This window comes from Tripterygium wilfordii, chromosome 15 (genome assembly GCF_013401445.1).
Source record: "Tripterygium wilfordii isolate XIE 37 chromosome 15, ASM1340144v1, whole genome shotgun sequence".
NCBI classification, from domain to species: Eukaryota; Viridiplantae; Streptophyta; class Magnoliopsida; order Celastrales; family Celastraceae; genus Tripterygium; species Tripterygium wilfordii.
Window position 1 is genome coordinate 1,520,695 of NC_052246.1, and position 10,466 is coordinate 1,531,160.

Here is a 10,466-nt window from a genome sequence, read left to right on the forward strand (position 1 = left end):
TACTTGTAATTAATACTTATTAAACCCCATTTATACCCTTGTTCTCTTTTCTTTTCCCCTCCGGTGTCCGGCCCTTGAACCGCCCCATACTCATATCCCCACGAACTCAGGTTACTCACCAAGTAATGTGGAGTCGGGTGTCCAGCAGTATTGTTCAGGAGTTGGTAAAAAGTGTACCAATGCCTTAATCGTTAATAATACAGAAGCTTATCGGACTCCTGCTTGTTGGCTGTAGTCTCCGTTTACCCGCGATTTGAAAAGCCTCCGTCTTCAACGAAGGATCAAACGAAGGAGAGAAACGATGAAGACGACTAAAGGAGGAAAAGTCATGAATCCCACCGACGCCTACCGTAAGGAGATTCGCAAGAAGGAATTGAAACGGGTAAATACTACTCAACATTTTAAGGTTTTGATTATGCTTGTGTGTTTTATTTTCACTTCCGATTCCTGTATTTTCTTGCACTTGATATTTAGTTTTTATTTTTGGGGAATTTTTTAGTGCAACAATCGTATTATGCCCTAAAGTTTTGAGTCTCCTGGAGGTTATGCAAATTTGTTCATTTTTAAGTCCTTCCTTCTCCTCCCTGTCTGATTTGCATTGCTTGCAATTGAATGTAATGTCATGGAATTGTAATATGTTTGAAATCATCAGTACACCATAGCTTTTGATTGTGACCTCTGTTGAATGCAGTATCATGGAATATTCAAATTCATATTCGATGTTGCAAATTTGTTTGAGCTCCCTTTTCTTTTAATCTGAGTGTAAATTAAAACGAGATATTATGTAATTAAGTAGAATCAGAAGATATGATTTATTATTTAAATATAGTTCATAAAAAATCCAGGTAAGTCAGTTTATTAAATATATGTTTTTTGAAGTTTATCTGATATATTGTTAGCATCTCTATCTTATGTGTCCAAGTCATGTTGATTTTGTTTTCAAAAAGACTTGGTATTGTTCTTGATAGGCTTGTAATGCTTGGGTAGATTCATTTGCTTTGTTTTCAATTTTTCATGCATTTAACAGAACAAGAAAGAAAGAAAGAAAGTGAGGGAGGTGGGAATTCTAAAGAAGGATCCTGAGACAATTAAAGAGCAGATTGATAAGCTCGAAATGATGAGTGAGTCTCCTTCTATTTCAACGCATTGTTTTTTGAATGGTTTTTTAAAATCTGGAATTTTTTTCCTAGCTTATGTGTGTTCTTTGAATGGAATAGCTGACGTAAAAGTAGGAGCAGTAAAATATACGGCACCTTATCCTGACGTTTTAGATAATGTGTTTCACTGATTTGTATCCTCAACTAAACTCATTAGGTTATATATTATGCTAAATATCTGCCTTTGTGTTTTTGTTTCCTTAATGGCATTAGATTCTTCCCTGTTCAATATTGATAACATGACAAAGTCAAGTCTGAAAGCTTGTGAAAGACTATATCTGGATATGTGGACACGATAGGAGTATTAGAGAGTGGTGTCTTAAGCAGAATTGAATGATGACAGAAAAATCACTTTGTGGACTTTACAGACTAGAGATTCATGTAGCAGACCTGAAACGAATAGGAATTTAGGATTAAGATATGGATTAGAATGATGATACATGCATAAATATGTATGTAATGACCTCTTGATATGTTACTTATGACATTGCATTTAACTTTTCCACAAGGCTTTTAGTGCATGTGCATGTATTTTTCTCTTTCCTATTTGATATTTTTGTACCTGTACTGTGTTATTGTAATATAGCTTGGTTCACTGACTTTCTTGAGGTCTCGTTCACTTGTGTTTGTTATTAATTGACACAGAGGCTGATGGTGCTCTGGACAAAGCAAGAAAACACAAGAAGAGGCAACTTGAGGATACACTTAACCTTGTTTTAAAGAAGAGGAAGGTAACCGTCGTAATATGAGATTCACACTTCCCCTTATTTCCTAATGGAACTACTTTCCTTGGAAATATTTTCTTTGTGCTAGTATTTTTATTTTGCATGGGTGTTTGAAGCTTGGGTCAAGTAAGATATGGAAAGCATGTCACCTGACATACTGAACTTATGGATAACTTACACATGCAGTATTTTTCGGAATTCTAGGTCTCCTGTTTGTGTAGTGACTTATTATTTGAATGCATGGACGAACCACAGTTGATGGATAACTAGCAGAGGAATAATTCTTTAGACATCTTCAGATCCTGTTTGGGTAGTGATATATTTTTTGAATGGTAGAAACTTTTTTGACACCAGCAGACACTTGGTGATTGCTGAATAGCTGAACCATTTTGATTCTGGATTTCGATTTAATGAAACACACTTAATTCACGCAATGCTGATGGGTTTCGTTAACGAGGAATGACAAATGTGCAGTACATTACCCTTAAATTCTGAAGAGGCTCTTTTTTGTTCTTTGAACCTATTACACCTCTGTTGGAATGAAGTAACTTTACCTCTGGGTTAAGATTCACCCTCAGTGCATTTGTAAGGTTGGGTACATAAGATGCGATGATTAAGGTTCGAAGGAGTTAAATGGCTTAAATTTCTTAAAGCTGGATACTGAAATTTTCGTTAGTCCAAGGCATATTTCTCATGGTTCTGATGTATGGTCTTCCCAGGGGATTGGTTCTAGGTTTATAAACTTAATATTTAGGTCTAGGAAAAAAAACACATGATGGTTAATATATTGATATGGGCGGAACAAAGTGGTAGAATTCAATTAGTATTTTTTGGGGAAATCAAGCGAAAATCTGATTAGCACACATATATACGAGTCCTCTCCTGACTTGCCCCTTTATTGTAGGCCCCTTTACAAAGATTATATTCTTTTGCAATCATACTGACATTGGTAGTCATAACCTCATAGTCTTCTTTACCTCGGACAGGAATACGAAGATAAAATGAAGGAGAAGGGTGAGACACCAGTTATGTTCAGGTGAAGACTCATTTTCCTGATCTTCTCTGTTTGTGTAGTTGAAATTTAATATTTAACATTTTCTTTCTTTCATTTTACAAGCCATAGTTTGTGTTCTACTGCAGCCATTTGGGACCTCCTCGAAGAAGAACAACAGCTGAAGAAGAGAAGCGAGTCAATCACCCTAAGCCTGAAGTAAATTGTGATCTGCTTTTTCTTGCGACTTTTATTCAATTTTCCTTTTTTTTTTGGGGTGTGTCTATTGATCTTTATTCTGCAGGACTCTGTTTATTATCACCCAATGCTAAATCCTACTGGGGCGCCACCACCTGGAAAACCTCCCATGTTTAAGTCATCAATAGGTGTTTATCTTCCCCCCTTTGAGACTTTCTTGAGTGCTTATTCTTTAACTCTCTCTCTCTCTCTCATTTTTTATTTATTTTTTTGTCCAGGACCTCGAATTCCTTTATCAGATGCTACTGCTTCATCGAGTGCTGGTGCGTCTTCCTCGGAAGTAGAACCAGAGGATGCTAATTTAGCAGCACTTCCACCACCCCCTCCACCACCTCCTCTGCCGGAAAGTGGTGGCTCTGTACTGCCAGCCTCTTTGCCTCTACCTCCTCCACCTCCAATCCCGCCAAAACCTGCTGTATCCCCATTACCTTTACCTCCCCTGCCACCTCAGCCTCCTGGCCCATCATATGAAGACCAAGTTGCAAGTCACTCTCCACTTCCCCCGCCGCCTCCCATCCAGCAATCTGCACAGCCATTTCCACCTGGTACCAGTATGAGCGAAAAAGGGAGAAATTTGCCTGCATTGTCAGAGGATTCAGCTCAGGTAGGCTCTTTGTCAGTCTATGCAATGTTTTCTGATAGATATAAAAATTTGAGGCAGACTTTATATTAGACCAAATCTTCTGAGTGATGAGCATCTTTTAAATTCGGGGTAGTCAATGATGAAAATAAACTATGAGTTTATGCTGGTTGTCTTTGCCCAAGAAATAGATTTGTATGCGTAGATCAGATCTGATAACCTGAACAACATCACAAGCTGTTCTTTATCATTCAATTTTTGGAGCAGGAAAAAATTGATGCGTAGGGTTTCACCAAAGTTGAATACCGTAGTTATACCAAGGAAATGGTAACATTTGTGCTGCTTTCTTAATCAGTTACCTACTGTGCTCGCTCCATCACCACCTCCTCCTGGGATGCCGGCTAAATCAGCTGCAAATCCGTCTGCAGGTGCTTCATCAGAAACTGATGCGAATAATAATCCAGCAAATAGGGATCTCAAAATGGCTCCCCCACCACCTCCTCCTCCGAGACAGCCATCAGTCGTTGGGTCCTCCTTGATACCAACAGTGCAGCCAGATGTGCTGCCCCCAGGAATATCACATTTTCCTCCACCACCACCTCCTCAAGAAGTGCGACCATTGTTCCAGGGTGCTGCTTCAGGATTAATGGTCCCAGTTATTCCAAGGCCTCCCTATGGACCCCCTCCTGGACCTCCTCCCATGATGAGACCCCCTCTTCCACCGGGTCCTCCTCCTGCCTTCCTAGAAGATGCAAGCAGACTGGCTGTTCCTCAGAAGCCATCATATGTTAAATCTGCTGCATCAACTGTTGTTAAGAGGCCTCTAGCTCAACATACTCCAGAGCTTACATCTATGGTGAGTTGATCCTCATGTTTGTCATCATATTGCTCTATGAAGCAACAGCAGTTTACGTGTCTTTTTCCTTTTTTCTTTTTTTTTTCTGGGAATGGCTACTCATGCATTTGCATCCTGATTAGTTATATTTTCCTTACCCTAATCTGTTTGACTTGCATTCAGGTTCCTGCATCAGTTCGTGTGAGGAGAGAGACTGCTGCCCCAAAAGCAAAAGCAAAGCCAACGCTCTCGTCTGCAGCTGCGACCACTCAGCCTGCTCCTCCTACTATTGTAAAGCCACAATTTGTTAACTCATCATCTGCGCCAAAGGCACAGAGCATCGACGACTCCTATACAGCGTTTTTGGAAGAAATGAAAGATCTTGGTGCACTTGAAAGTTGAATCCAGTATAGCTGGTGAGAGGTGCACAGAAGAATCCAGATTCACAAATGTCTAATACCTTTCAGTCGAGCTGAGGATTGTCTCCTAAATCATGTTGTTTTCTGTTCCTCTCAATGGGTAATAGACTAATCCCTATCGTAGGTTGCTCCAGTCTTGGACAGTAATTCAGGAAATTTTGTCTCCATAAACAATACACTTACAAAACTCGACCTATACCCATGATTTCCCCTATTTTGCACGATCAGATGAACAAGGCCTCTTTTGGGCCCCCAGTGATGATGATGATGATGTCTTTTTATCTTTCAAATTGTAGCCCAGTACTAATTTCTCACCAGAATCAAGTTTACTGTGGCTTGGCAACTACTGATGTATCTCAAAATTCTCCGAAGTTATGATAGGGATCCTAGTAATTGGTTGCTGAGTTGTACGCTCAAAATTTCATGTGGAGATCATGAATGCTCTTGGATAATGAAACACTAAGATCTTCAGGCTGAAAGGATTCACTCTCAATCAACTTAGTTGGGCTGAAAGAATATCTTTTTTTAATTCACAGAACTATTGAGTTTTTTTTTTCCTCTTTCTGGAAAATTAATGCAGATCTATTATGCTTGTACTGTTGATCAAGAACAAAAGGGAAAATTGTCGTGGGTAATTTAGGCCCACAGTAAGGCCCATTCTTGTTTTATTTTTGTTCTCAACTTTCCTTCTCATAGATGTGGTCAACGGTCAAAAAAACACATTACAGCAGGCCCCTCCATCTCCTCCGCCGCTCCCTCACATCACAACAAAAAGTGCACCCAGATCTCTCTCTCTCATTGGAACCAATGATCCATCGTTAAGTCTCGCTCACAATCACAAATGCCCAGAACCCACAAATCAAAGCTTCTTCACCATCTCCAAATTTCAACATGGCTAAACACCTCAAAAGGCACTCAAACCCCACCAAAAACCCAGATCCCCTTCACTTGCCAAACCAATTCTTGTCTATTCCCAACTCTCACAGGCTTAGGCCAAGCATAGACATCAATTTGCAAGCTAAATCCATGACAGTTTCTGCTGATTTCATCAGAACCCCAAATAAGAAACCCATTTCTCAAATCAAAGATACAGTAGTGGAACACAAGGAGAGGAGGGTCAAGAAATCTTCTTCTTCTTCTTCTTCTAAAGAGTTGAACAAGAAGAAACCACAGCTGGAAGAAGGCCAATTGACAGAAAAGAAGCTAATTTCATTGGATGGCAGAAGGAGATCCTTCTGTGGGTCACAGGTGGAATTGGCAGATGTTCTTGCAAACAGTGGTGCCAAAGTGGTTTCCTTTGATATGCCACCATTTATGCAGATTCATGCTGTTAATTGTGCAAGAAAGACCATTGACAGTCTTGAAAAATTCACATCCAAGGCCCTTGCACTCACTCTCAAGAAGGTAATTACTAGAAGTAACTCGTTATCTTGTTGACTTCTAATGAATTTTGTCTTCCGGGTTTGCTTCAATTGATAAACTGCTTTTTTTAAAAATACTATTCAATTTGATTTCAGGAGTTCGATGGGGTGTATGGGCCGGCATGGCACTGCATTGTTGGAACAAGTTTTGGGTCATTTGTTACACATTCAGTTGGTGGGTTTCTGTATTTCTCAATGGATCAAAAGTTGCACATCCTCTTGTTCAAGACAGCAGTTCAAAGAGCAGACTGACTTTTATTGTCCCTCTCATCCCAGCAGCTTTTGTACATTGATTTTGCTGATATCAACGATGACCCTTTAATGTGGTCTAAACTACAAGACATTTTGTGCAACTGTTAGGTATTTATAAAGAAAGTACTTCACTACTTCACCTGGCTAGTGTAATGATTTTTTTCCACATGTTTCTTGGGGCATTGCCAGCCTCTCTTCATTGGAATATTTAGTTGCCTTTTGCTTGAGGACTGGAATGGTCTTGTCACTTGTGCATATCTCAACACTGACACTATCATGAAAGTTATCAAGAAAAACTGATAACTGAAAAAAAAAAGTACAGTAAATTTTCTTCAAAAAATATAATAGAGAAACTAATATAGATGAGGTAAAAGCTTCTTCAGAGTGTGGTTAGTGCATATATGAACTGTTATAAAGCATTTGAAAGGAGAAGCCAATTATTTGCATAAAATTTGTCTAAAAAAAATACAGTAACCAATCTGTACAGAGTAGTTGAGGGTACCCAATTCAAAGATGAACAGAAATTCGGGTCAACAAATGGTGAACTTGTTCTATCTGTGCTAAAGCAGATTGGTGTACAAGGCATGCCTTTCAGTTGGAGCTATCATTGAGTGTGTGGTTTCTATATACTTGAATAGAATAATTTACATAACAAATTACTGAACAATGGGTGTCCCACTACTCTATCAAACTCCTTATTGAGATGAGAATCATGCACCAGCATCTTCTGTTTTTTTTCACTTTCACTAATCCTTCTTAGTTTCTACTGTAAAACATGCTTTAAGAATCCAGCGACTGCTTCGACAGTTCTGGTGTTTGCATGGTTGTACTTCCGTGCCCTGAAAGAACAAAAGAAGTCGAAGTCATTGATGAACTGAAACATTAGTTCTTTTGGTGATTGAGGTGAGATGTAACAGATCCTCTCTTTTGTGACCCGAGAATTCTTAACTTATGCCAAAACATTATACTTTGGAAGTATGGATAAGTGACATAAGTCTAGACATATATTGGTTTACCTATTGTTTCCTCCTCATGGGTTACTTCCAAGTTAGGTGATGAAATGTGAGTATGCTTGAGCAGAACTTTACGACGTGTTGTTGCTTGAACATTTTGTGATCTGTCAAGGTTTTCACCTCCATTTTCCTCCTGCAATGACACAGCATCTTCCTTACTGTTCTCTCCCTCAGAGGCACTAAAAGTTGGACTACGACATTCAGATCTTCCACCATAAGATGAGTAGGCCTGATAGTCTTCATCAGAGTTATCTTCTCTCAAGTTTCCGAATTTCAGCCTATAAGCATCAAGTTCAGCCTCTAAAACCTTGATATCTTCCTCTCTCTTTGACAGTAAATCCTTCGTTGCTTGCAGCGCTTCTTCATCGTACTCTGCCTGCTCCTCCATCATTCTTTGATATTGTAATGCCTCCATCTGAACTGCAGCCTTCTCTGCCTGCAACCGGGTGATCATTGCCATCGCGTTATTAGCTGCAACCGCTGAAGCACTTCTTTCTTCATCCAGTTCCATGTACAAATCCATCAGCGACTTGCGGTCCAACTTCACCTGTCTCTTCAAATGATGCAGAATGGATTCTCCATCTCCTTCCACAGGTTCTGCAGATAACTCGCTCGTCTTTTCAAGCAGTGATCTCCTTTGTAGCCTAGTACCCCACCTAGGGCTGTTTGTAGCAGAATCTGATAGCGGGATTCCAAAAAATCGATTCCCTCTATAAAAATTTGGGGTCTTATCTTCATTCACGTCCTCATCCTTGAGCAGTGGCACCGTCGCAGATTTTATGTATTCTCTTGCTGGTGCAGAAAATTGCACATTACCAAATCACAACACACACAAAAGCAAATGCAGACCATGTAGTACAACACACACAGAAGACATTGAAACAGATCTTATATAACATTTCTTACCGGCGTTTGCTGCATTAATCTCATCGCCGACGACTTCTGATTCGTTATCTGGCATAAACTTAAGCTCTGTATATCGAATGTGGGGCAATTCCAAGTCATTTCTAGCCGCAAACGACGGTCGTCGAGACGGAGCAGGAGCATGGGAAACCATTCCAGCATTTTTCCCCTTGGGATACGATGATTTAACCTTCAATGCCTCTCCACAACAATAACATTTGTGAACGCTACTCTTCTCAACTTGAGTATCATCGTCCTTCCTTCCGGCCGGCAACGACAAATGAACTTCATGATCATCATCAACAAACAATTCAATGTCCTTATGAAGAATCCCAACAAGGGATTTGTACGTATCACAGTCTGATTCCTTCTCAGTCGCAAACGAAAGAAGACAAGCTTCACACATCTGTCTTATGTCTGAGAGCTTTTTGTGAACATGACAATATGCCAGAGATGAAACATTCTTCTTGTGGATCTCGCAGAAAGATTCATTGTAGTAGAAATCTGGGCTCTTGCGAACAAGAACGTGATCGATCCTCGTGCAGAGCAAGCACGGGATTCGTAATTCGAAGAACTTGGCAAACTCATTGGCGAAAAACGCAAGCAACCCATCAATGAAAAGCAAAATGATTAGCAACCATTCGAGGACAGCGTAGATCAAGAAGTGAGCAAACCGTCCTAGTTCTTGTTCTACAAAGCACTTGAATGTACGTTTGGCCATAATTAGTACTTTTTTTTGTTCTTATTCAATTCAAAATGAATAATGGATAGAAGAAGATCATGACCTTGGAGATCAATGATTGAACCGGTCTCAGAAGATCATGACCTTCTCTCAGTGGAGGTTGGTTTGTGTGGAGATTTGTTTCACATTTCAAGATTTTGGGTGGTGAGTTTCAACTGCCTAAAGATAGGAGATAGGAGAAGGTACCAACACAAATTGAGGTTGAAATATGCCAAAATTAACGCTGTATCAAGGAATGGCCTGAAAAAAATGACCATTATGCCTGCAGGTTACAACCAAAATGCCAAAGACATGTGAGAAATATAATAATACATCAATGACACATGTTTTTTTTTTTCAAGTCACGGAATTCAATGGATTGCTCGTCATTGCAATATTGTTTGGGTGAATACGTGTGTAAAGTGGGCCGGGCCGGGCCGGCAAAGAACGGCCCATACGCAATCCGCAACGTTCATAGACCGGGCCGGCCTGCTGTTTGAGATTTCTCGGGTTGTGCCGTACTGCCGTGTTGGTCCGTGAATTTCAAAACCCCAAGCGCTGCCCGTTTAGGGCCCAAGGGCCAGGCTTTTCCTTTTTTTATTTTATTTTTCAGATTTTTGTCTTTAAAAAAACCTAATTGCAGCGACTCTTCTCATCTAGACTTCCGCTGCCATCATCAGTGAGCAAGTTCTTGTATTTTTTTTGGTTTTCTTTACATCTCTTAGTCTAAGAAAGAGGAATCAAAGAGGGATGATTCCGAAGAAAAACTCCTGGATGAGGATGATCGAGGTGATGATGAAGGTGGATGATAATGGGGATAACGTATGGTGGAAACTGTGGAGCAGAGGGTGATGGGGGTGAAGAAGATCAAAAGGTGGATGAATTGATGATGGGGATGATGAACAATCATGCGGCAACCCTACTTCGGAATTAGGGATTCTAGTTACGTTTTTTTAAAGGCCTGGCCCGCGAAGCCTCCTAACAGACCGCACCAGGCCTAGTGGGCTGGATATCCCAGCCCAGCCCGTTAAGAGTTACTGGCCCAACTCCAAACCGGCTGGACCGTTCCTGGCTGAATGCTTATACTGGGTAAACTCATAGGCTGGCACAATAGCCCATAAATCATGCGGGCCAGATAAGCACCTTGACAGAAAATTTTATTTTTCAAACACCATCACTAATCCCAAATTC

At 40.3% G+C, this 10,466-nt stretch overlaps 3 protein-coding genes across 3 annotated transcripts; 2 read left to right on the top strand and 1 right to left on the bottom strand.

Annotated features, from left to right (window-relative positions):
• Positions 1–40: 40 nt before the first annotated feature.
• LOC120015907 (protein EARLY FLOWERING 5-like) lies at positions 41–5,369 on the top strand. Its single transcript, XM_038868409.1, has 9 exons — positions 41–382; positions 1,028–1,121; positions 1,803–1,888; positions 2,869–2,918; positions 3,023–3,092; positions 3,178–3,259; positions 3,350–3,735; positions 4,067–4,567; positions 4,730–5,369. Exons 1-9 carry the CDS (start codon positions 302–304, stop codon positions 4,946–4,948), a joined length of 1,569 nt encoding a protein of 522 aa, XP_038724337.1. The 5' UTR covers positions 41–301; the 3' UTR covers positions 4,949–5,369.
• Positions 5,370–5,673: 304 nt separating this feature from the next.
• On the top strand, positions 5,674–6,777 carry LOC120015909. The gene is made up of 2 exons (XM_038868411.1): positions 5,674–6,369; positions 6,483–6,777. The coding sequence occupies exons 1-2, from the start codon at positions 5,857–5,859 to the stop codon at positions 6,636–6,638; spliced, it is 669 nt and encodes a 222-aa protein (XP_038724339.1). The 5' UTR covers positions 5,674–5,856; the 3' UTR covers positions 6,639–6,777.
• Positions 6,778–6,986: 209 nt separating this feature from the next.
• LOC120015908 (probable myosin-binding protein 5) lies at positions 6,987–9,489 on the bottom strand. Its single transcript, XM_038868410.1, has 3 exons — positions 8,558–9,489; positions 7,655–8,443; positions 6,987–7,477 (listed from the first exon to the last, which is right to left on the bottom strand). The coding sequence occupies exons 1-3, from the start codon at positions 9,273–9,275 to the stop codon at positions 7,419–7,421; spliced, it is 1,566 nt and encodes a 521-aa protein (XP_038724338.1). The 5' UTR covers positions 9,276–9,489; the 3' UTR covers positions 6,987–7,418.
• Positions 9,490–10,466: the final 977 nt, after the last annotated feature.